Consider the following 26,677-nt stretch of genomic DNA (forward strand, 5'->3'; position numbering starts at 1 on the left):
GGAAGGCAGTCTGGACAAGAAGCGAGGAGACATCTTCACAGCCAGCCCTGTTCTCTGATGTTTCTTTTTTACATCGGGGGTGTAGATGTAATCAAGGTTACTGAGGAAATAATAAAGTCGTGCATACTAATGTGCCAGGTTAAAAATTGCAGTGATGAAACACAGGCAAAGGATCTCTTTTACTCCCAAACCTGAAGACCTCCAACTTGAAGTATTGAAAGTATGTCAGGCTTTGTATTAAAGTTGAGTTTGCAGGATTTCTGGGAGTAGACACAAAGGTCCTGATTCAGAAAAGAGCGCGCACCTGCTTTGCTCCCTCTCTCTGAAGGAAACCTTAGTGCTCCAAGTACGTCATTGACCAGGAAAACCTGCGTAGGAGAGGATGCAGAGCAAATCCTCCCTTCCCGTGGTTTGCAGGTGAGGCATAGAGTTTCAAGCGGTATCAGTGAAAAGGTCCCTGTCTTTTCTCATGGCGAAGCCTTGTTGCATCCCGCAAAGTAGACTTAGACCCAAGGCAGAACACTGTTTGCCAAGGCTGGGGACAAAGTACTTGTGAAATAAGTGATGGGGGTGGACTGCCACCCACATCTGGAGCTGTGATTTGCTTGTCGTTGAATGAATGTCTGTAGAGCCACTCCTGGGCTGTACTGCGTGTTGTTTACAGGACAAAAGTCATTTTTTTTGGTACACAGAGAGGTTGCAGAGCAACAGCTAATACTAAGTGTGTTTGGCTGCATCCTTTGTAAAAGTCCCATTTTCATTTGAAGGAGGGAGTTAATATTTTTGAAAGATGTTCATAGCCAAGTTTAATCATGGAGGGGAAAAAAGGGAGGACTATGTGACATTTTTTAGAATAAATCAGGAGGGCTCCAACAATAGTGGGAACTGAGAGCAGATGGAGACGGGAGGGAAAATAGGACTTACAAGAAGGAGGGTCTGGAAACACACAGGACTGAGAAAAGTACAAGCTGGAAGCGAGCAAAAAATCAGCAGTATGTTAAAATCAGAGGTTGGAGGGCGAATTGGTAAACATTAGAGTCCAGAGCTGGGAATTTTTTGTGGAATCTGATGACTCCTTATTTCTGCCTCCAGTAATACAGCTCATATGCCTGCTGTCAATTGATGTTACCCACCTTGGCGTCCTTTCCCTAGTATCCTTGGAGAACCGAGGAGCTCAGAAGAGTAGAGAGAGGAAGGGGCAGCGCTGAGAAGTGTTTGAGTCCCAGTGTCCTTGAATGGCTCCCATTGGATCTGGAGGGAGAAGCTGACAGCCTGGCTCTTAATCTTGCTCCTGCAGCAGTGTTTGGCGGTTGGCCAGCTGTGGAGAGTGAATCACTGAGGCCAATACAGACTTTCAGCCTTCTTGCAAAAGCTTTTAAACAGTTTTCTGTTTGATATGCACCAGATAAGGCATGGGCTCCTGCTTGCCTGCAGCTCTTCGGGTTTCTAACTCTGACTTGAGATCACTTTAGGAAAAATGACTTGTAAAATGACTTCCAAACTTAGTTTCTTTGTTACTTTTATATTAAATTTGCTATACTACTGTATTTTCCTCCCTGCCAGGAGGGAAATTTACTCTGTAATGTGATAGCCAGCTGTGATATTTTGCTTCCTACCTCACTGCAAGTTTTAAGGCTCCTGCTTTCCACACTCGGCCTGACAGGGAACCGCGAGACAGCAAATGCTTCATGGCTGGTTTGGTTTCACAGTACCAGCAAGAGTAAAGCTGCAGTTTCCACTGTAAAACAAAGGTGCTTCGAAACCACGCAGAGAAAAAGCGCCCTGAGGAACAGAGATGCCTGTTATGCGCGGTGGTGGAAAACAGCTGCTGGTTTCAGGTTCTCAGTGTGTTTTAAATGTGGTGAGGGTGTACCGGTGAGTGGCTGGGCTTCTTGTGGGTCATTTGCTCGTGTGCCAAAGGAGCGATTGCGCTGCCGGTATCTGCTGCTAGCACAAAACGAAGGCAGCTCTCTGACAGACTTTGGAGCTAGGAGGTAATTTCATACGGAAAGGCTAAACAGGCTTAGCTCACAGAAAGTCGTAGGAGGGGAAGAGACACACAAAAACCAAACAGGGAAGGGAAGGAAAAAGAGGGAGAAAAGCACAACAGGAAAAATCTTTATTCCCCAGATTTTATGAGCCCTCATGGATTTTGTGGCAGAGAAGCCAGCGTCATTTTAGGAATGTGTAACTTTGATCTTTGTCCCACCCATACGCTAGCATTTCCAAGCTGATGGCGGGGCAGAATTGGCTCCTATGTAAGATCACGTTCTCTTGGCCTTTTAGGTGATGACAACTGTCTCCTTTGACCGCGGTATGTCAATGTTAAAGGAAAAAAAATACATTTCTTATTTTATTATTCTTTGTAAGCCAGCAGCATCAAAGGAACAGGCTGCCCTCACTGCTCTCACAGCTGCTGCCTGTGTCTGTGCTGTATATATGCTAAATTAATTGGAAAAACAGGGACAAAAAGGCATTTAGTTCGGGTCAACCAGTTGGACTAGAGCAAATGCATGACAGGCTTAATCATTGTCTTTTGCCAAAGAGCAGGTTGGCAAGGGCAGGCTCTCCAACCCTTTCTGATGAAATTTGGACTTTTTCCAGTGCTTTTGGAGGCAGGATGCTCTGAGAGAAACATCTCCACACAGAGCCCAGACGCTGTCATATCGATGAAGTGGGATGTTGGGGAGGGTTACAGCAGGTTATTTGTCTTTTGTCAGCTGAGAACTCAACTTTCAGCCTTGGTTCATCACAGCTTCATATACATAGCCTGAGAAGGCACCACAGCTCTCCCTTCACAAGAATGAGGTAGTTAATTCATGTGGTCTTGTTAAAGGCATCGGTCTGTGGTGCCGTGCTAATAGCAAACATATGCAGCAGTCTTTCTTCCTTTGCCACCAAGTTTTCTGCATCTTTCATGGGAAGGGACGTCAACAAAAAAATGCTCCAAAGGACCCAGCTGTCTTACTGACTTACAAAGTTTGGGTCTTTGGAAATGACTTCTGTACGAAAGTGCCATCTTGCACTTTCAGAAAGAGTGAGCTGGCAAATGGAGAGGGCGCAGTGTAGCTCCTAAAACTCTTTTTCCAACAGCCATGTAGTTTTGGAGGTGTAAATTCAGCACCCCAGTATGTTTTTCCGTACTGCAGCAAGAATTAATATGTGGTATACAGGCTGCATATTTCACCCTGATTAAAGTGATTTTCTGCTGAACTCCATGGGGAAAGGGTATTGAGGGATGTAAAGATTAAACCAAATACAAACTCATGTTAAAATTGATCAGAGAAATGTTGCTAGTAATGGGTACAGAGAATTAATTTCCTATACTTTTTCTTTCCAGGCAGCTGACTTCAGTGGAGGTTATTATATGTGCAACCCAGCTGTTATTCTTCAGGAAATTAGTCTGTTACCTTTACAGTATTTTACCTTATTGTATTGATAACCTGGCTGGTTTTTGTTTGTTTTTCGTTGTTTTTTCCTCCAGGCCTTCTGCCTTATCTAGTAGCCCGACATACTCAGAGCTTCCGTTCCTTAGAATTTCCCCTCACAGAAATCCTGCTGCAACATCAGAGTCTCCCTTCAGCACCCCTCACCCATACATCAACCCCTACATGGACTACATCAGGTCCCTGCACAGCAGCCCATCCCTCTCCATGATCTCGGCAGCCCGCGGACTCAGCCCAACAGACGGTGGGTTAAGACAGGCTTCCTGTTTTCTGTCATGGTAGCAACTTCAGTTATATTAATCTTGTCAACATTTTTTCCCCTTGTTCAAAGCAGCTTCAGCAGGTTTGTCAGACATATTCATTATGTCATAAATGTTTCAATACTTCATCAGCCGATCATGGCTCATTTGTACATCTCACAAATGTTGAAACTTCAGGGAGAAGGAAAAAAAAAAAGGCCTGCCTCATTCAAAATTTAAGCTGGAAGGTGGTGTGTGCCTTGTGATATCTTTTGTTTGTGGAGCTGACCCATGGTCTGATTCCGATCTCTCGAGAAATCCACTGAATTGAGCCAGATTCTTCATCAGACAGTATAACCAGGGAGATCTTCAGGTGTGAAAGGCTTGTTAATTAAAATAGTGTTTTCCAATCATGTAAAGCATGCACTGACTTGTTACATTCAGTCAATAGCTCAGTTAAAGTTACGTGGAATTCTGTCAGTTTACCCTATCCAACGATCTGGCCAAATGCAGTGATGCTGATGCAGAAGTGGTGGCTGATGATCAGGACTTGCCCCTTTAGTTTAAGTGGTGGGCAGTATCCATGAAATATCGATGTTGTAGGTTTGGTGTGACCGTGACTACTATTTTCCAGGTTATGTGGGTTGAAGTGAACTCCTGCGGTCACTCTTGTGGTTACTCTGGCACATTTCCTATTCATTTCAATGGGAAATTTGCTGAAGTGAGCAATGAATAGACTTGCAAAATGGCTCAGGCTTGTTAGCAGTAGCTTTTTCAATAACAGAGCAAGCAGTCTGACATTTCAATATTGTAGCACTTGCTGAAGAGAGCTAAATTATAACATGCTCGTAAACAAATACAGAATGAAGATAATTAATTGTTATTTTACCTATGAGAAAAATCTTCCCAGTGTGTGCAGAAACTTACCAAACAGAGTTAAACTGCCTTTAGCTGAATTTGAAAAATGAGCGGTGCGCCCTATCCAAACGGATAACTAATTAATCCTCACTTATACGACCATATACCTTTACAGTTAATCCATTAGTTATGGGCACATATTCTTATGAGAATTAATTTTAATGACCTATTGTCAGTCAAGGTATATGACATGCACATAGGGCTTTCCTAGCAGCACTTGGGATGTTGTATGACTCCTTCCTAATTCTCCTCTTTTTATTTTAGTCAAAGTATTTTAAAAAAATGCTTTGAAGGATCAATTTGAATTCTCAGAAATACATATTTTGACCAGGTATCTTTGGAACTTTTGATGTAGGATAGACATGGTAGAGCTATAATGTAATGGCCTAACTTGAGAGAACTCTTCTCTCTGCTGAAGCTAATATGCAGAACACTTTATTGTATTTTCTTCAATAATCTTCAGCTCACATTCCTGAAGAATGTCATTTATGCTTAAGGTTGCACATATGGTTGTCCAGTTGCACATATAAAGAAAGGAGGGAAGGAAACGACCTATCACACAACCATAGGAAATTAACTCCTGTACATTCTTGGTTTCTGGTACTCAGCGCTGAATTCCCTTGCATAGGTGTAGGGACATAGTGTTGCCTGAGATAAACTGGGGTATCTACGCCAGCACCCAACTGACGCTTCAGAAGGGCAGAGATCTCCTAGAGGTGCTTTGCCATTTTCATGAGGGCAGTGGTAATCTCTCTGAAGCTCTAGGATGTCTCAGACTAGAATTTGGTTCTGGATTCTGGCACCTAAATTTAGGTCTCTGCAGTATAAAAATCTGACCGTGATCTTGGTGTGCTGTTTTGCCATTATAGTCCAGTGAGTTCTATGTAGTGCAGTCAGTGGAGCCTTGCAGAACAACTCGCTTCACCCACATACAGGCACTTGGATGTTAGCAGCTGAGTCTAGAGCTCCATTGTAACTACGATGGTGCTAAGATTCTTCTGTCCACAATGCAGGTGCTTGGTGTCAATTCAGCTTTGTGTAATACCTTGCCTCAACTCCAGCTGCCACCTCAGAAGGGCAATTTTCTCCTCTAAGGCCTGTCTCATACCTGCCATCCTTGTGTACCTGCCATGCCTCGGATACCTATGGGCTTTCAGATGGCATGAGACACTCAGGTGGGGATGACGCGGTGGACTATGTCTTAACGATCACCCCCTGAGCTTTGATCCCTTAGCCTTTCCTAAGTACAAGCTAAACTTACTAACTTCAGCGTCTTTCTTTGGTTTTTAAATAAATACACGTTACTTCACATTTTCTCTAGGCTCACAACTCATCTTTGGTTAGTTCCACACACAGTCCAGGTGTTGTGCAGCTCCTCATGCAAATGCAGTAACTTGATTGAGGCACTGGAGATACTTCAGAAAAACATCACGTGTGTTGAAAAGTGGTTAAATTTGTTCTCTGGAGTCCATAGTTCGTCACATGATCAGTCAGGTATAGAATGAGATGTTTTTTTCAGGTGTAGGTTTCTGAGATCAGATAGTCCAAGTCTTGGGCACTACTGGTATGCAAATAAAAATCCCCTGTGATTTAAAGGGGATACCTGCACAGAATGTACTAATAACATAATGGACACCATGGCTTAAGTCACATGGCATTTGAACCATGAAAAGTTGAAAGTCATTATTGTTCTGCTGGAAGTCATAGTGAGATTTCTCTTGCTGCCCTAATTGCTTTAGGCCAGTTAAATAATTAGGTCAGTGTACTATTGGGCTCAGTCTGTTGACTCAGAGATCTGGGATGGCCAGGAGCCAAAACAGTCTGGAACATAACGACGCGCAGTTTCGTGTTCGCTGCAGTTCTCACCAGCTGTAATTAACGACTGCTCAGCCGCAGAATGGTAGAGCGTCTTCTGCCTGGTCGCTTCACCTTACCCCGCAGAACCGATGGGCCGGCAGTGGCCAAGGACTCCTCTGAGTAACACAGAGCGTTCAGGGCAGGGGTAGGGACTGAGTTGGTGTGCGTGCAGAGCAGAGTGCTCAGACGAAGCTTAGCAGTGCCCACAGTGCAGAAGCAAATGCCTCTCCCTGGAAAAAAAGCAGGAGCAAAGCTGAAGCTACTCAGGAATAAACAGGAGAAAATTGAGGGCTGCGGACCTTCCCATTTACCCTTCATTTACCCTTCATGCAATACATCATTTAGTAGGTTAATTTTTTATGTTTGAAGAAGTTAGTAAGGAATGATCTTTAAAGAGCATCAGAGCATTTCTCAGCATATGGAACATTTAGTAACGCAATTATGCGCTCGCTATGTTTCTTTACAGCAGTTAGTTTTACAGTTCGCAGCCAATGTTATTGTTAGTTAACCCAGACACTTATGTCACAAAGCTCAGGAAGTATCTTAAGTGTGTCTGGAAAGATACAATGATTGCCCACTACTGTAAAACTCTTAAAATTAGTGATTCAGTGTGAACTACCCCTCTTTTAAAATCTGATCTGAATATTTTTCTTGCCATTTCACAGAAAGGGGCGGTGGCTGAAGGAGATTATATTTAATTGAGAAATCAATTTGTAAATTGGAAAAAATACCCCCAACCTTTAATTTTTCTCAGCTCATTTTTTATGCCATTCCTGTTTAATGTACTTTTATTTTTGTGAGCCTTTCCTGAAATTGGTTATATTTAACATTATAACTTCAAAAGCACATTCTTCCTTTTCTTTGGTAAAATTAAGGACAGATTATACACTTCAGAAATCTGTTGCTGAATAAACTTTTCTCCAAACTCCAATGCCATGTTTACCTCCTTTTAGTATAAATAAATTCTTTGCTTCTAAGGTTTGAATTTAGGATCTGATTCTCCAATGTAAGCATGAATCATCCTTTTTAGTAATACTGTGTAAGTAACAATATTCAGGATAAGTTGGTAATTCAGAGAATTTCCACTATAAATTTGGCTTCCATTCAAGATCGCTGGGATCAAAAAAAAATATGGAAGAATAGAAAAATAATCTGTTGGGATGTAGCCCATTAACCTAAGGAACTTGAAGTCTTTTAGGCAAATTTACATACCATCTTCTGGTGAGCAGAATGTAAGGAGATTTTAACTCTCTTTCAAGTGGGGAGAAGTGGAGAGCAGAGAGGAAGGCTGCTCACCTCAAGTCACAGTCAGCATCAAGGAGATGGACCCCAGCTTATTTTATGATGACCCTCTACTTACTGCAGCATCTGAACCCTGCTGAGATGAGATTATATTAAAATTATGTGGATTTTTGTGTTCGTCCAGAGTTGCCCCTTAGTTGTTGGCGTGCTTGAAAAATGCAGGGGACAAAAGCTTGCATATTATTTTTACAAGAGAGAAAGGCCATTATTAGAAAATTTTGACAGGAGAGAAAAGTCATTATTAGAGAGAGCTGCATTCCTTGTAACCTCGCTGGCAGGATGTCGAGCCTGTCTCGTCTGTGGTTTTGACTCTGCGAACATGCACGTGTGTCAAGTACACTTAGGTCTGGGATGGCCACATTCATTGACTTCAGTCTGTCCTCGCATTAAAAAATGCCCCTGTGGTGTTCATGGACAACTACTGTTTGTCCTCAAAACGTGCTTTGTCCTTTTTTACTCCTAAACGTACACACAAGCTACCACTGTGAGTGAAAATCTTCTCGTCCTCTAAGCAGAGACTCCAGAAACTTGGATGTTTGTGGAAGTTCAGCCACACTGTAACCGTAGAGACTGAGTCCTTTGGGCAGGGGATGAGGTAAATGGGAATAAAGGTCTAGAAAGGTTTTTCTGCTTTTTTATGTCACTAAATAAATCATCCTAGTTTCCATTGCTGTCAGCCTGTCACTTTTTGAGTCACTTAATAATAATTATAAAAATATGAGCTCACCAAGCTCATTAATATTTTATGTCTTGCTGTTTTTGAATGGTGTCTTTGCAGTATCGCTGGCTGAAATATATTGACCGGTGGTGGCATACTGCAGACGTTGCATTACATTAAAAAATAAACAAGCTGTTTTAATAGCCAGAGTAACCAGCAATGTGATAAAACTTTCCTTCTTGTTCACCTTACGTCATTAATGGTGCTTTTTATGTTGTGTTTTCAGCTCCACATGCTGGCGTCAGTCCAGCTGAATATTATCATCAGATGGCTCTGTTGGCAGGCCAGCGCAGCCCGTACGCAGACATCATTCCTTCAGCTGCCACTGCAGGAGCCGGTGCTCTTCACATGGAGTATCTTCATGCCATGGATAGTAAGTGATGTTTTGTAGAAATGCAGACAGGCCTGCAAAGGGAACCACATGGGTTGTTCCTGATCTGATCCAAAAGGTCTCCAGGCAGATAGAGAAGTGAGAGTCAACATAAACCTCCACATGAGGCTGGAGGGCCAAAGCGTTGATTGCCAAATGTCCAAGAGTTATGTCAAGGCTGAAAGTAAACTTTGAAAGTAAGTAGGAAAAGGAACACGTCTTCTCCTGAAAACAGGTTATAAATTTTATTTCCAGCAGGGCTTAAGTGCTTTTGAAAATGTCCTTTTCTATTCACAATCAGTAACTCATTTTCATCGTTAGGGTGAGTATTTCCCTCTGTTAAGAGCTCTCTGTTAAGAAAAGGTTTACATCTGTTAGGAGAGCATGCTCCCCTCTGCTTCAGAGTGTTGGCCACACTTGTGTATCAACATGCTAGCCAAGTTGTGTGGCATAGACTGATCGACTTTGAGGCTTCTTCTAAGTGAAGCAGCTTGCTGAATTCTCAAGGATCCTGACTTGGTTTCCGCTAATATTAAGAGCCTTCTTTACACACTTCAGCATCTTTCAGACCTGTAGTATGTCTCCCTTTCTCTGATGAAGGAGGAAAAGAGATCACCCATTCCAAACTGCTCGCTACTGCTCTTTTTGATCAGCCAGAAGGGATTATGCAGAACACTCCTCTCTAGTCATAAGATGCCTGCGTGCTTTTTGAGACGTACTGTGTTCCTTCCAACAAGGGAAATAAAAGGTAGTGACTGTTGACTCTTGCTTGGTATTACAGAGCAGTACAACAGCATTAGACCACCTTTTTGTTCCACAGCTTTTAATACCTTTGTTAGCATGCGTATTCTTCTTCCCCGCGGTTGGCTGCGTGCCATAGCTGCTGATCTCGAGTGTGGGAGTCTGAAGGTTCACCCCTGGAACGCGTGGGAATGTAGATAGCTACCCCTGCAGAACACATGCCTGCGAGTGTGAAGTAGTTGGCTAGCCAACAACTTTTACAAGAATCCGGCAAAACAGATAGTTGTGGAACTGGGCAGCGAAACTAATTTCATTCTGTTACCTTGATAGCGAAGGATTTTTTACTTCAGTTTCTGTTACCAGTCTCACTGCACTGGTAGCATCCGTAGTAATGTAGCATACCTTGAACCCACTCGGAAACGTAATAAACCCACACAAGTAGTCTGGACTTCAACCAGAAATTAATGTGCAAGCTTCAAGTGCTTGAAAGCTTAATATGATGCTTCCTGATTTGGATTTTGAGGGGAATAGGAATGCATATTAATAATATCTTGATGCGTATTAATGATATCTTGAGGAATGGACAGACTGTTACGCGTGGTTCAGGTAATGTAAATCTGCTGCTATGTTGCAGTTGCAAGGACAAATCCCAGCTTGTATGAATGGACGTGACTTCGTTGAAGTAAAGGGATCACAGAGCCATAAAACAGTTTGGGTTGGAAGGGACCTTTACAGGTCATCTAGTCCAACCCCCCTGCAATGAGGAGGTGTACTTTATGCTTCTAGTGCTTCTCGTTCCTATTGGGAGAGAGTTTCTGAATGCATGTAGGTAGCAGTACCAAACCACACGTTTGGATGCAGACTTGATTGAAAGGCTCTGTTCTGTCTACGGAAAGATAGATGCTGAGATGTACACCAGAAAACTGAAGAGAAACAGAAGACGTGGCAGTACTCCTACAGATAATGGCATTTGCACATGGAGTTCATGTGTGCTCTAATCTATACCGAATTATAGCTTATGCATCCCAAGAATGTTATCTCTTCTTACTCACGGGAAAATGTTTTGACCTTTGCCCATAACTTCAGCCCATTCATAAAAGGTAACACTAAACACTATCTAATACGGATATTTGCTGTCACCAGCGTTAGCTGCAATGTATTTGAAATGGGCTCTTTAATTTGTTTTGTGTTTGTTTCTAAAAATTAAGATCACACATTTGAGATTCATTATAGCAGCAACTTTTCAATAGGGTTTATTTCAGAGTTAAAGACAGAAAATGTATAGCACTATTATGCAAATGGGTTATTTTTAAACAGTAAACAGAGAATTAGAATAAGAGAGAATCCTAGTAAGGTCACTCAGCTCACCTTCTGTTTTTGATGAGAATGTGTTTAGTCAGGCAATAGCTGCTTTTATCTAAATAGAGTATGAAGTTACCCTTTTACTTTGTAAAAACTAATTAAAACTATCTTAACTTGCATGGGTATAGAGTAAATTAATTGTCATTAAGTAGGAATCTGAATGTCCTATCATTCATCATGCTAAAGAAAACCCCTTTCTTCTTTGTCAGAATTTTAGATTAGAAACGAGAACAAAACAATTAGCAGGAATCTGATATTAAGACTTTTTTAAAAAAAGCAATAAGAATGCCCATGTTTGTGTTTAACAACAAAATGCAGTGATCAATGCAAAGCAGTGCCATTTGTTTGGCTCGTTCTTCTTAAGGGTTTGTACAGTCATCTTAAAAAGTACTCTTTCGCCTTTGCCCAGTCTTGTCAAGGGAAACAGAAGAGAGATTGGTAGTTTCCCTCATTATCTGCTATCAAATTCTGAGCAAGCTGACTCAACTCACTCAAAGGCTGCTGCTCATTTATTCCACACAACCACCAAACAGATACAAGCAAGACATTGTTCTTCTTTTGTGAATCAAGCCTATCTCTTAATTGTGCGTTTGTGTGGCTTCTAGCACAGCAATTTGGTATCTCTGCCCTCTCCTGTAGTACAAGTAGTAATTCCAACACCAGCGTGCGCTGGGCACAAAAGCATGTTAGATACAGCTTGTGCAGTTTGGGGCCTTTTGTTTTGCTCTGTGGTGCTGGCAAACTGATTTCAAAATGGGGATGGTGCAAGTGGGAGAGCATTAATCAGAAAGTTAAGTCTTGCCTGAAGAGCATTAGACTTCTTGAAAGCTCTCAACTTCACTGTCTGTGAACTGTCCAATATATTGGGGAAGAATAGGGCCGAGATTTTGTATGCTTGAAGATCATCCTGTCCTGTATAACATGAAAAGTGGACCAGAGTTTTCTTTGCTGCTACAAAGCTTTCCAGAGTTTTGTTGCCCAGAATCCCTGACCAAGTCTTCCTGTCTTCTTGCTTCATCTAAAGGGGTCAGATGTGCCACCTTTAAGTATAACATCAAAGTAACTTAGGAGGGGGCTGGATGAGCAAAGTATCTACAGTAGCAACAACTGAAATTCCTTGCTGTCTCTGTAAAGATACTGTATGCCAAAACTGTCTTACAAGCCCTTTAAAGTAATTCCAAAAATTATAGCCTTTTGGATTTGGTACCTGCGTTTTTCACTTGGGGAGTGTTTTACTCTGCCTTTGAATAGTGTTGCGTGGAAGGCAGGCGTGTTCCCTGAGCTTTCTAGAATCACCCTGAGAGTATGAATATCCTCACTCTGATTAACTTTTGCCTATGTTTACTCAGAATGGGACGTTTTTCTTCTTCAAAGGTGTTTAGTATTGACCGACCTCTTTTAGCGTTAGAGATGCTGATAGCAGCCCAGCTGATGGAAAGAATTAGGCCCGCCAGAAGAGATAAGCCGATGTGAGAAGCCGTGGACTGGGTTCGATTTCTGATTTGCAGACACAGTTAGAGAATGAGGGTGGAGTAGCGAGGACACTCCTTTTCTTCTCATACCGGTGGCAGATTTACTGTTTTGAAAACTATGACAAGCTTTCATGACATGAAAAGAAAGTTTACACATCTGTGAGCAGAAAGCAGAAAGAAAAGAAAGAAAAAAGGTTTAAATTAGTAAAAAAAAAAAACCCCAAACTTTCCATGTTCACAGCCTTCAACAAAAACTAGTGCCTGAGACAGGTTCAAAGGGATGGAATAAAAAAGGTTTGATGAAGTTTGATTTAAAGGGATGGAATAAATGATACATGTCTGAAGATTGCCTTATAAATGATTAAGCAATGTTAAAAACTTCAACTCAGAAATCAAATTCATGCGCAAATTTGCTGGATGGCATAATCCATTTTTGAAATTTATGATGGAGATAGATATGTGTTATTTTAGAATTGATCTTCACCCTGGGAATAAGATCTTTTCTTCTGACACCTGCTGGATTTTTTGTCGGCACACTCAAGTCTTTACTATCAACTACTGACTGTTCATGGTATAACATCTACTCCAAAAAGGTGACATTGCTAAACAAATCTTTGCTGTCAGCTTCCATTTTTATGCTTTGCCAAAGCTGATGTTTTTTTTTTTTCCAGCACTTGTACAGAGGTAAATGGATTTTTAGTGAAATCAGTGCTCCTGCATTTTTTGGTTTTAGAGCATTATTGAATAGAGAATGTAATGCTCTGGTGGGAGGATACTGTGAGCGGATGAACATCTCAGATTGCTAAATAAATAGTGAAGTGTTTGTTTTTAAAATAAATGCCTGGGCACTGACAAATTGTGACCTATTCCTTTTTATAGTAACGTACTAACTAAGACAGATGTTACGCTAAATGAATGGTTTAGCAAATGTCCTGCAGTGTAGCAAGCAGTCAACTCATGCCTGAGACATTTTAGGCATGTGAAACCTAATTAAACCATGAAGATCTGAAAAAACAGTAATTCCATTTAATTGTATTTTCAATTCTGAAAGTCATGGCCTCCCTTGAAGTGAATCCCCCTCTCCTGTGGTCAGACTCTGTAGAGCTCTTGCCTGCCCTCAGCCACTGGCTCCCACTGTGAGGCAGAAATACTCTATTTTTGCAGGAGACTGGTGGCTCTTAGGAGGGAAGTTGTTCCAGCTCCAGGTAGACGGCAGGAACTGCCACATTCCCAGATCTAGCTGGTGCCTGAAACAGGCACTGCCTGGAGGAGAAGAGGAAGTCTGAGACTGCTCCGTGGTGTGGCTGAAGCCCAGGCTCTGCCTCTTGCAGTTGGAAGGAATGTCTTTCTCCATCCCTTGCTGCAGATCTGGTGCATCCCCTGCTGCAGAGCGGGGACCAGGATGCCCCGGTAGCAGCTGGCAGGCAAGGGGGAGGTTTAATGAGCAGTGGGCAGAGAGGGGCCTCTTACAAGAGCTGTAACATGACTTAGGCAAGGGGTGGGGCTCGGTCCAGAAAGGGCAAGGAGGAGGAGGAGGAAGTCATTGCCATTTTTGAGAATATGCAGGGTACTGCAGGGAGTACAGGTTGTCCTCTTCTGTGTTCTGTCGAGGGTGACCATGTTTCTCTCCAAGATTGTAAGAGCTTTGAGCAGTTGTCAGTAGTGCTTCTTCAGTCCTCTCAGAGCTGCGAGCTGGAATACCGATGATTCCGCTTGGGCAGTTGTGGCACGGGAAGTAAATGGTATCTGATCGCAGAAGCAGCAAAACACAACTGTCAACTCCTGCTTTTATTGCCCAGTCTAGCTTCAGAGGAGGGGTGTTCGGGTGCTAGTGTTCTTAACAACTGTTCCGCTTTTTCGATCAAACCTATGCACCTCCTCTGTAGTTAGCATCAGTAGCCATCAGTCCGTGATTAGCAGGCTTGTAATGAATTTCTCAAATATCCCTTTGTTCAAAACCGGACTTCATATCCTTAAGTAATTTTTTGAAAGTGTTTCTCCTGGATATCACATCTGAAACTGTTCATACATGACCATCAGTAGCACACAGTGACTCAGCTGTAAATACAGAATTTAACTTGCTTATCAAAAGAGAGGGAGCTGTGCTTGTCCCCTCTGAGCATCTCTGCTTCCTTCTTGCTGACATGAAGTCCGTGCCCATCAGTTTGAGGAAAACAGAGGGTTCATCATTATGTTCACATGACTGCAAACTGCTGCTGTCACGCAGAGCACAGCACTGGGGTGGCTGGTAGAATCACATGCTACTGAGCTACTGAGTGCTTGAGTAACATCTCATGTTGCTGGTCAGCCAGTGTCTAGCAGGTCTTCCTTGTCTCCTTCACTTGTTTAACCAGAAACACCTGAACTTAGCTATTCCCTGGTAAAACCACAATAACAGAGTTTATTCGCCTATAAAGCACTTGGATTGTATCCTTAGCTGAGGCAAATTGCATTACCATTACTGACTTCAGAGGTGGTGTTCTTATTCATGCTGGCCAAATAGTCAGCAGAGGAGAGTTGTGGATGAAAGATTGCAGTGTAAAGTATTACTATTTTTGTTTCGCCATGGTGTGTATCTTGTATGCTCTTATTAAATATGTTGCAGCTTCTTATAGCTGCTGATCATTGTTGGGTTTTATTTTAGCACAAATAAAAGATCTCCACCTTTGAAAGGCACAAAGCACAGCACTAATAAAATATCAAGCAGACACCATACAATAGCAAGCTCATAAAAAGGAGATTACATAAAATAACATGTAGTAGCTTTTAGGAAGAAATAAATGGCTATGCCTAAGTTTTAAATGATGACTCAAGAGCATGAATATTCATTGAAAGACTGAAGCAGTATTGTGGAGGCAGAGCACAAAGGAAAAACAGTCTGTATAAGCAGGTGCCAGAGAGTATTGACACTCATGTTGGCTAGTTGAGGCAAATTTAAGCACGGCTTAGAAGAAGGACTATAGACGGACATCTGATCATACAGTCACAGCAGCAATAAATTGGCAGCTTTTAATACCAGGTTAAAATCTCGGATAGCACACACAGAAAGAAGGACAACCCGCTCCGGTGCGTAAGGGAAACGTAATGGCAGAGTCTAGTCCAGCTCTGTCCTTGAGGTGAGTTTATTTGGGCTCTTCTTGTTAATATTAGGCACGTAAGCTTAAACACCATGCTGAAAAATGGTCTTGGGCACCAAGACATAAGCAAGAATGAGGAAAGACAGACCTATAACCAAGACCTGCATGACTCTGGACATCAGGATCCTTCGGAGTCAGTCCTTCACTACAGGTTAAAGGGATTAAAAAGGTAGAAGCAGCAATACTGTTAAAGGGAATAGTTCAGTACACAGTGGGAAAGCTAGTTCTCTCCTTGATCTCAGCCGAGATTGAAAATAATTTATTAAGCGGAAGAAATGTAGGGTGATACCTCTTCCGTCAGTATTGCGGAGAGTTGGGATGATGTGGTGAAACAGACCAGAATAGAGACAGATTTTCAGAGGAGTACAGAAAACTTAGAAATGTAATATGTGTTTATTTAAATGTATCTGTATGGCTGCCTTCTCTTGGCTGCTTTGAAAAACTTGATCTCTAAAGAAATTTGGCAATTGTAGGTCCTTGTACTCCCTAGCACAAGAATATTATGGGATCCTGGACAAATTCAAATAAAGCCTACTCTTTCTCAGCCTAATGCCGTGAATGTCAATTTGACTTCTGCTATCAGAAGTTGGCCTTCATAGTCTTTTTCAGTACCGATTTTTAGTTTTGCATCAAGTATCGACCAGGCAGAATTATGGTCAACAAAGGAAAAGCTGCATCTTCCTTTCTACACTGTATTTTACAAGTTTAGCGTTGGCTGTACGTATTAGTGATGTGGATTTGGATTTGCTGCAAGCCCAGATCTGAACCACTGTCTCATTGCTCATGGTTGAATTAATGATGTGAATGTCTAAGAAGCCATCCGATTCATAAATCACCAGAAATGAGGGGATAACTCATAAAAGGCTTTTCCTTTTGTTTAGCAATTTATCATTTTGCTTGCACATTAATAAACAGAGCTCCCCTGAGGTAAGCCACAGGAAGATAGATTTTTCTTCCTAATTTTCCTCAATCATAGCCAGTAGATCACAGGTGGAGAGAGTGGGCTTGTCACAGCGTGTTGGTGTCTTGTGACTCCCTGTACCCATCACTGATAACAAATAAATGCGATTAAGTACCCTGGTGGATAATTATTTGTGTTTACATAACAGGCGCCAGGTTTCCGAGTCCGAGATTGTCAGCTAGACCAAGCCGAAAGCGTACGTTGTCCATATCCCCCCTATCTGATCACAGCTTTGACCTTCAGACCATGATACGGACATCTCCAAACTCCTTGGTCACAATTCTCAATAATTCTCGTAGCAGTTCCTCAGCCAGTGGTTCTTATGGCCACTTATCTGCAAGTGCAATAAGGTAAGACTAGCTTTTTCTACCCATATTGTATATTCTTCTTTATGTGTCATACGCACACGCACGTGACTGTATTACCCACATCTTTAACTGTTGTTTTGTGAATAAGTGAGTTTGGCAGTTTCTCTAATGTACATTCACAGAAGCTTAATTTAAGGTACAAAATACTTCTTTTTTCTTGCTCAGAAAGGTAACCACAAAGGACTTTTTGGAATATTATTGTCCAGTACAGGTAATACTCCCTCTGACCAGCAGTAGCGGTGTGTGTATGTGTGCTCAGGAGTCTCTTTTCAGAGAAGCTGCTCTAGGATAGGTTTGTGAATTAAGCCACTTGGGTTTTTCTGGCCATGGATCTAACGAGCGGTGAAATGTTCCTACATTACAGTCATCAGAGAGTAAAACACAGACTCATGGTACTGTTCAATTAAAATGTTTGGCTAGAACTTCTTGATATTAATCTCCAAGGGGTTTTTTTGTATTTTAGTTGTATATTGAAAGAATAGACTTTCTGTGGCTAAATCATCTCCCTTTTTTGTGCCAAGGAAGCACTGTTATTATCCACTATCATCAGAAATGCTGTCATTTTCACTTGGCTGTTCCACTTTTGTGTGCAAGCAAAAAGCCAAAAATGGAGTTCTGGAGTTAGAAGAGCAGAACAAAGAGGTGGGCACAAGTTGTGTGGGAAAGGGAAGCAAACAGGGCACAGGGAGAAGAAACATAAGCAAGAACGTCTTAAAAAGAGAGTGGAAGAAAATTAAGAGAAGCACCAGGAAAAATGAAGATGCAACTGCAGAACATTCTTGTATTTGTGATATTGCTATATGTTAACTGAGAAAAGCTCTTTGGATATTAAAAAGAAAATCTCCCACCTCTCCAAAGTCTCAGAAAATACTGGATTTGCATTTATGGCACTCAGAGAAAGAGAACTGCTGGTCCCTGCCTTAAAAGCAGCCTCCACCTTTTATTTGCAGTGAGGCAAAGGTGCAAGTCCCCTCAGCAGTTTCTCGAGATCTAAAAGACCCATTTTTGGCAAGGCTCAAACATACCTCTCCAGCAGAAGTGGTACACTTAATACTTCAAAAACTAGCTATGGGGATTTACACTTTTGGAGAAAATGGGGCATGCAACTGGTGTGTTAGAAACCGTGAGCCTGCCAGGCTTTGAAAGTGACAGCACTGTAAATATTTGGTGTTAGTATAAGTGCTGTTGGGGTTTTTTAAATAGTTCTTTTAAATAGTCGTGCTTCATAGCTCTGATGTACTTGAATAGCTGTATAGTATTTCCCAGGTATGATATCATAGCTCTGCACTACAGCTCTGCAGTCTGAGTAACCACGATCACAATTCCAAGGCTCCATAATACGGAATATGATTGATGTCAATAGCTGGCAGCAGTTTTGGACCACATCTGTTAAATGCATGTGCTACATGGATGTGTGCTATCCCCACTGACATTAAGATGGAATGGCACATCAATTACTAACCTCCTTTTCCATTGCTAGTAACTTTGGTAAAGCAAATAGTGCATGGAAGTTGGCATAGTCTCTACAATGGAGTAAGTCTTCCATCCTTTCATTCTTCCTCCACAGCTGGAAGTGGTTGGTATGTTTTTGACACATAGAATCACAAACCTAAGGGCCAAAGACGGAGTCAGATGAGTAGTTGTGAAACTGGAATGAGTTACGGGCAGAGGCTGAGTAAGGATGCTGAGGAGTAGAGCGATGAGTCGTGTAAACTGGTGTCGCTGAAGGACGCGAGGCTTGTGTGACTGAGCCTGTGGCTGACCGAAGTTTTCAGCGCTTCCTGGTCATACTTTCCAGGAATGCATAATCCAAAATTTCACATAATTCCTTTTCTTTTGGAAAGAGTATGCCTGTTCACCATGAACAGTTGGAAATGCACATCTCCGTTCTTCCTGGTGAAAAGGAGGGAAAGGGAGAGCTAGTTCTTTTTTCAGCTTTGCAACTCATGTCTGATGATGCCCTTTAACTTCTCCCATGTGAACCTGTTTTTAAGAATTACACAAAAATAAATAGTGACGTAAGGTATTAAGCCCAAGCCACGTTTCATAGCTTTAATGAATTCCAAGAGTAAATAGCAACAAGACTCAGTAAAACTTAATTTATTGCAACCCACTGTCTTGTAAATAATGCATTCAGCACAAGGACTGCTGCACTGAATCAAACCATAGGTTCATCCCATTTAATATCGTGTCCTCCACACTAATCAAAGTGTAGGAAAAACTTTTCCTCAAATAAAATCTAGTTTCTGGAAACTTCCAGGTAGATCTCATAGTGTTGCTACAAGAAATGGTACAATTCAGCAGGCTACTGAATGGAATTGCAAGACCTGAAGGATTTGTGTTTTAGGCAGTATCAGCAGGGTTATCTATACTTAACATTACACAGTCCTTGTTTCCAATTGCTTTTAACTTAGTCCAAACAGTTTAAACTTGGCAGCATTTTTCATGACAGATACCTATCTAAAGCTGAGTATTTCCAAAAAGCGTCATCAAAGTTATTAATGTATCAGAATGAAGCTAGGGAAGAAGAGACTTTCCTGTATGAACCAAAAATCTCGTGCTACCTTTTCACTGTGAAGCTAAAATTTGCCAGGAATGTTGACTGCATGCTGTGGATCTAATCTTTGCTGTTCCTGAGAAATTGTCCTGTTCAGCCAAGTGATAAGCTCTTAAGAGGTTTCTATTAGCATGTGTTAAATAGACTGAGCATTCAGCACGTTCTGGTCCAGGGCCCACAGAGAGGAAGGAAAACCTTTCCCTGCAGCTGCAGCCCTGGTTAATCTGGTGCCTCTTTGGGAAGTCTGTGGAGGCTAAGCTGTGTGCCCAGTCATGACTGCCTTGTGAAAAAGAAAGGAGTCTTCAGTGGAGACAGGAGCCCGACAGACCAGGAACTGTCCAGGTTAAGCAAGCTGGGACAAAGTGCTTTTGTATTACACAATGTAGGATTGCACTAGAAGAGGCAAACTAAGCTGCAAAATAAAGCCTGCAGTAGCCGGTCGTTAAGGAGAGTGAAGGTACTGCCCCCTTGTGATTGTGCTTTGATGCCATCTTCAACTGCAGAGTTGCACAGTATTTTTTCCACAGGCCACCACCTGCTTCAGTGCATAGGCTGAACATCCCCTCTGGATCAGTCAGAGCCACAGGACCCTGCCTCACCTGTCCCAGGCAGCTTTAAAGCGCAGGGAGCCTCTTACCTGGTTAGTTGCTGCGTGGAGGGCAAAATCTGCTCTTGCAACACAATCCCTGCCTGATGCTGGGCAGACTGAACTAACTGGAAGTGACCACCAGGCTCGTAACAGTTTCTTTTCTGGAGGACCAGCCTCTACTCGTAATTCTACAGAGGACCTGAATTGCTTGAAGCTACTGACAGCTGTTTTGAACATGTCCTGTGCTGTGTCCTGTTAACTAACCTGGGAGATCTGGTCTCTGTGTCTGAAATTGGGCAACCACAATGAGCAGCACTTTCTACCTTTGGCTTTCTTTGATTGATCTTCCTGTGCAGAATGAGTCTTTCCCCTTCTCCTCAGAGGGAGGTTGAAAGCATTAACGCATCGAGAAGCACTTAGATTATCCAGTGATGAGCACAGTAGAGAAGCTCAGTAGTTATGTATTCACTGATGGTTTAAATACAGTGGAGCGGAATTTATGAGTAATACTCTGTCCAAGGAGAAGAAAAATGCCAGAGGGTCTCTCACTGATGACTGTTGTGCGTCCCATGCACTGAAGGAGTTATGAATCCTGCAGAGGTTGAAAAGGGATGTCTGGTCACCTAGCTGAAAGCTGATGAGTCAGCATACGAAGGTATGGGCAGGTTAGTTCTGGTATGGTTGATTTTGCAGGGTTAAAAAGGTTAAAAGTGCCAATGCAAAGACCAGTGAGGTCCTGGAGATGCTTTCTTAACAAATACAGCACCTCTACAAAACCAGGTTTTGCATTAGCTAAAAAAAAGTACATCCTCTGACAAAAAGATTACATTCACACAGCTTTGCAACATCGGACTTTCTGTATTAGCACTGCGGGCTGCTGAGGATGAAGTCAAATGAAGGGAGCCACGGTTTGGGCTCTGTTTTTACAGAGCTGAGCACAGAAGGGCTCTGGTCCTTGACACAGGTACTGCTGCAGTTCAAATAATAAATAATAATAGTTTAGCACAATCCAGATAGGGCTTGACTTGGCGGGCGCTTTGTCATTGTCAGCTGGCAGCGTAATGCTGTATCCTGACTACTGGCTGAGTACTTGAAAAGAAGATGTCGCTCCTGCTGACAGCTAATAGTGGATCTCCTTTAGCACTCCAGGTAGAGCTTCTACTCTGTGCATTTGAAAACACCTGGTTTAGGTCTCAGCTGGGAGAGATTATGCAGAAAGGAGGTGTATGAAATAGCATCAAATGAGGATAATCCTTCATTTGACATTTACTCATTTGGTTACCTGCCTCAGTCCTGCAGTGCAGCACCCCTGCTATTAATCTTTTGTCAGGATGTACTTAATGTTGTATCTGCTACCTGTGACAATTATTAGACTTTGCACTTCGGTAGCACTTCTTTTGAGAGGCAGCATGGCCTAGAGTGAGTATAGAGGGGGTAATCACTTCCCATGACATTAAGAGTACTGATTCAAAACCTTTACAAAAGATCAGCTGGTCTTTAATAAATTCAGAAGGCTGGGACTTCGTGTTCTGTATGATGTGGATTTCAGAACTTCTGTATTTTTTAGACCCTTAGCAGTGCTGCGATACCAAATTTATAGTCAGTTGTCAGAAAATGAGCTGAATTTCCTGTCAGCTACAAGGCGCTTAAATCAGGAGTTAGTTCCACCTACTACTGTAGACTTTCTGTGGGTCTAGGCAGAAGTAACTGTGAATACACCTTAGCCATCTCATCATGTGTTAAAATTCAGTTTCATGTGAACACGGGAGTCCTTTGGGATCTCCTCCAAGGTTTGAAAGAAACTGAGAAAGCACAGCAGCACTTTTTTTCCCACCAGGTTCTGCCCCTGCTTCCCCGATGTCATCAGAACAGGAAGGAGCAGCTAACATGCTGTGGTTAACTGAGGCCAGATCCTGGCTGTTCTGGCTCCTGTTGCTTTGCTCTGGGCTTATGTGAAGCTGAGCATCAGGGAATGGTGGTGAGAGTACTTTCACAAAGAGCACTAGAAAGGGATAGGCAGGTTTGTAGGGTGAGCTTAGGCAGCAGTGGATTAATACCAGCAAGGAAGACAAGTGTCTGTGTTTCTGCAAGCAGATCTCAATGATAGAAGCTCCTTATATAGAGCATTTCTTGCATAATTAGTCAGTGTCCTCCTCTCTGAACTGCTTTATCTCTAGCAACAAGTCACCATGTAGTAATTTCTCCAGTTTCACTTACCAAACACAGAGAGAAAAGCAAAGAGAAAAATAAAAACAGAGTTAAGATATACAAATGAGGCATGAGGCTGTCACAGAAAATAGTGGAAGTATCTCCAGCAGAGAGCCCAACAGTCTAATTATGCACTGTATAAAAAAGCAAAGAGTATCCTTTATCAGGTTTAAATTAGCCAGTTTTTGACTTTAACAGAATGTCTCATAGTTATAAGACAGAGAGCCCTCATGTTTCCAGTGTTCCCTCTTTATTCAATATTTATATATTCTTATTATGTCTCCTCTTATTCATCTCCTTCCTGAGGCAAATGGTTGTTTTCAGTCTGCTCTTACAGAGTTCTTGCATTGTTGTTTCTGCCGATACTGTCTGAAAGTCTCTTGCTAATACATGCAATAATATTCCAGAAGAGGACCAGCGGTTCAAGTGCACCAGCATGCCCTGTGTTCTGTTTACCATTCCATTTGTCTTAACATGGTTTTGCTGTAGCCTCACACTGATCAAATTTTCCTTCCTCCATTGAATTCTGCACCGAGACAAGCAAATGCATTTGGTGAGTTGGCTCAGCTAATACAGAACCAGCATATGAGTAGTTCAGACTCCCTTCAGTCTTGACATACATCTTGCTATCAGTATTGCTCGCTCATCTAGCATACTTGGCTCTAAAGATAACCTCTTAGCTCATCACCATGCTGCTCAAAATAATTTTGTCATATGCAGATTTCATTGTTTTCATTGCTCAGCTGACGCCCAGATTGCTGACGATTGCGCTAAAAGCAGAAGACCCCATCTGAGAATTTGTATTGTGCTTTTAATAAAAACCAAATGCTTAATTCTTACCCTGGATTTCTCTTTTAGACTGTAAGTTTTAAGTTTGTATATTTATGTAATTAAATCTGTCTAAAGGACACAATCAAATGCTGCTTAATGAAATGAATCTTAAAAAGGAAGTGTTTAGAGTAGAGCAGATAGAACACAGTATTTTCAGCAGTGTTTTGCAAGAAGCTTCTTATGATACGATAAAAAGTGTGTTAATGATGCGAGCAATGCAGGTATTCTGTTGTTTTATCATCGCTTTTACTGGGATCTGCCTAAGTGAGATGCAAAGCTGACTTTGAGTGAAAGCTCTTCTTGCTTTTCTAGTTAATTGTGTGTAATACGTGGTTAAGGAAGGCTTAGTTGCAGTTCAGACTGAGTCAAATTCAGACCAAGAGTGACCCCACTGAGGCAGGTTAGACATGTCACATATGTGCAGCCCAGGCCTTTATTCTCCGTGGTCTTGTACTTTGTATGGTTAAGCTAAAAAAGGGAATATAATGCTTTATCATGCCATAATAGCTTAATTTTATTCAAGCTGTGTGAATGGCAGAGAAGTGCTACAAAGTGAATAAAAATGCAAGTCATCAGTATTACAGAAAGTTGCATCTAATTCAGACTCTGTTGAAATGTAATTGTGCAGCCAGCCTCCTATAGAAAGCTCATACAGATTGTAGAATGGTGACATTCAAGGAGGTGGCTTTGGAGATCACCTGCATCTTGCATTAGTAATTGGTGGGTGTTTTTTCACCACAAATGCACAAAAATGTCTGGATTTCTGCCTTCAGAATGTGTATAATGAAAGAAGTCAAGCAACATAAAGAACACAGGCTGTACAGGCGCACGTTACACGCGCTTGTACATACATACAAGTGTGCTTATGAATGTATCCCTGTAAATGGGTATGTCACAGATCTTGTCCTTCAAAGTCAATTTGAAGCAACTTGCTCCAGACTGGTTCAGTATTATCCAAAGAGTTTAAAATAATTGGACCCAGCGCATTATTAATTCCAGAAAAGTTCTGGGGCTAAGACAAGTGTGCTGGAGTTTAACACTTCATTACTTCATTTTTCAGGCCCTAAAAGCAAGTATTAATTAGCACTTTCCATGTAATTAATGGTAGCAGTTTTAGACACCTAAAAATGCTTAGCCATGAATTTAATTTAAAATTATGTTTGCCAGAAGTGTCGTGAGCCTGCATAGAGGAGCACAGATGAATTACACAAGGTGCTGTTAATACAAAGTCCAGTCAGGATACTAAGGATTCCTGAACAGGAATATCCCAGTGAGAAGGACAAAGCTGTCAGTGCTGTCTGAGCACATAAGGTTAATCAGTGTGGCTCTGTTGCTCTCAGCGAGACTATTCCATTTTCCTCTGGCACAGGGCAATGTATTCATGAAGAAAAATTTCACCTAGCCTAGCAGATAAAACAGAATAGATAATACGGTAAGCTGAAGAGAAAGTACAAACCACAGACTCTGTTAATTTTAAACTGGTAATAGAAAAGTGAAAAAAGAGGCAACAATGTTTGCGAGTTAAGTACAGTTGTAAAATGATGATAATTATTGGATGAAAACTGGGGGGAGAATAGTGTAATATATGCTATACTCTGTTAGATGCAGGATGCACGTTTTTACAAATTCAGTGAGATGACTTGTCTCGAAGTTAGTGGTTTTTAATGAAACGCTTCAGCATTACAAATGCAGAGGGATATTAATGAAACCTAGTCAGTTCTGAAAAATTATTTCAAAGGATTTCAAGTCTCGTACCTGCCTTTAAGATCACACCACGTATCTAGTTTCATAGTCACAGTTTGGTATTGTTTACCCCTGTACTTAAGTGACAAGCCGTAAGAGCAACTGGTGACTTGTCTACATTGTCTACTGAGAGCTCAGTGTTGCCAGATAGGAAGTAGAGGGAAAAGAACAGGATTTACAGCAAAACTCTCCTTTTGTGTTACAAAAATGTTACATATATTGTGAATAAAATGCTCCAAAGAGAAGTGCATTTTGAAAGCCTCCCTTCCTGTGACACCAGTCACTCTTGCAGGTTGTTTCCATCAAGAGGAGAAGTAGATGACGGAGTTGGAAATTTCTTTTTATTCACTCCTGTTTTACAAAGAGTGTACACGAATTCCCTTTTCCACCAACTCAAACATAGGAGACAGTTTTCTTACATGATCTTCCTGGCTTTTTCTCTTCCACATCCTGTCCAGGCAGAACTCATTGGCTTTCTTGCTATTGCACCTCTGTTGGGGCCAGACTACGAGTCTGTCCTGCTGACTGTCCCCAGCTTTCCCCATTTCACTGTGCAGTGTTCCTGGCTGCACATTACACGTGTACATAGTTCCATCAAAATATATACATAAACTTCTATGTAGCAAGATAGCTTATGCAGGCCCTCTCTCAGCACCCATGGCTCAAGTCCCAGCCACGCTTCCATATGTCCCATGTTTTGGACAGTGGCTCCTACATGTCAGTTTAACATGGGATGAATAAAGTTGTTTCTTACATTACTCCTTACAAAAAAAAAAAAAGATCATCTGAGCATGTGAAAAGCAGTATTAAGTCATCATTGTGACTTAATTCAGTTAAGATTGCAATGTCTGTAAGGCCCAGGTTTTAGGACAGCACTTAAGGAGTTGGTGGAGTCAGTCCCTCTTCAGAAGTATTTAGGAGTTGTTAGGGGTGCTTTTCTAAAGAGTGGCTGGGTACTTTTGTAAAACAGGAGAGGTCCTTGTTTGCCCCTTAACAACATTCCTAAAAAAATAAAAAAGGACTTTGAAAATGCAAATCAAAACCTAAAGGTGAAATCCTGGCCTGGTGTGAGGAAAGGATAAAACCTCCACTGAATTCAGTGAGTCCAGGTATTCACCCAGCATTTATTAGTTGGTTTCTCCAGGGAGGAGCACGGAAATTGATCAGAGGTCTGAAAAATTATACCGATGAGTTAAAATAGACTTGACCTATTTTGTCTAGATTAAAGATGAGAAGACTGGACAAGAAAAAGGTATAGTAGTAATTTCGAAAGAGAAGAGAAATGAAGAGACTGCGAAGGCGAAGGTGCATGTTGAGTGCTGGGGAGAATAACAAAGTGCGGGTCTTGAATTGCTGCAGGAAAGGTACAGGATGCAGGATAGGAAAGAAAACTTGAATATGGTGAATGTAACATGACTAAAGATATCCCAAAGAAACAAATCTATCCTTTTGAAATTTAAAAAAGAAGGCAAGTTTTTAAAACTTAAGGAATGTCCCAATGGGTTGAACTAGAGGGTTTAGGTACTATCCAGTCGCACAATCTGCCTCTGAGGGTGCAAGCAGCAGATGCTATTTAAGAAGCACATGAACCCACCTGCTTTCTGACTTTCATTCTCTCTGTGCTCTCCCGGCATCAATGATCATTAGATTAGCGATCCCAAAGCATACATTCTCACTTGTTCCTGTCAGTATTTATGGACCTGCTGTCTTTGGACTTGTCCCATATGAACCTGCTGGCTCTGTCTGCCTCCTGGGCCAGCTGTTCCAGAAGTCCACCAACACTGTTTTAATTCTCTTCAGTTGTTCACCTACAGCTTCCATTGAATGCCCCTTAGATTTCACACTTGAAAAGCTCTTT

At 41.8% G+C, this 26,677-nt stretch overlaps 1 protein-coding gene across 1 annotated transcript in view; it reads left to right on the top strand.

Annotated features, from left to right (window-relative positions):
- The window catches only part of GLI3 (GLI family zinc finger 3), a 91,449-nt gene that overhangs the window by 20,541 nt on the left and 44,231 nt on the right, over nt 1-26,677 (top strand). Inside the window, exons 2-4 of the mRNA XM_010137475.1 lie at nt 3,485-3,690; nt 8,707-8,853; nt 16,672-16,873. Of these exons, the coding sequence (XP_010135777.1) occupies nt 3,612-3,690; nt 8,707-8,853; nt 16,672-16,873 (428 nt within the window). The 5' untranslated portion in view covers nt 3,485-3,611. The remainder of the gene's footprint in view (nt 1-3,484; nt 3,691-8,706; nt 8,854-16,671; nt 16,874-26,677) is intronic.

The sequence above is a fragment of the Buceros rhinoceros genome, unplaced genomic scaffold, assembly GCF_000710305.1.
Source record: "Buceros rhinoceros silvestris isolate BGI_N320 unplaced genomic scaffold, ASM71030v1 scaffold3336, whole genome shotgun sequence".
NCBI lineage: Eukaryota > Metazoa > Chordata > Aves > Bucerotiformes > Bucerotidae > Buceros > Buceros rhinoceros.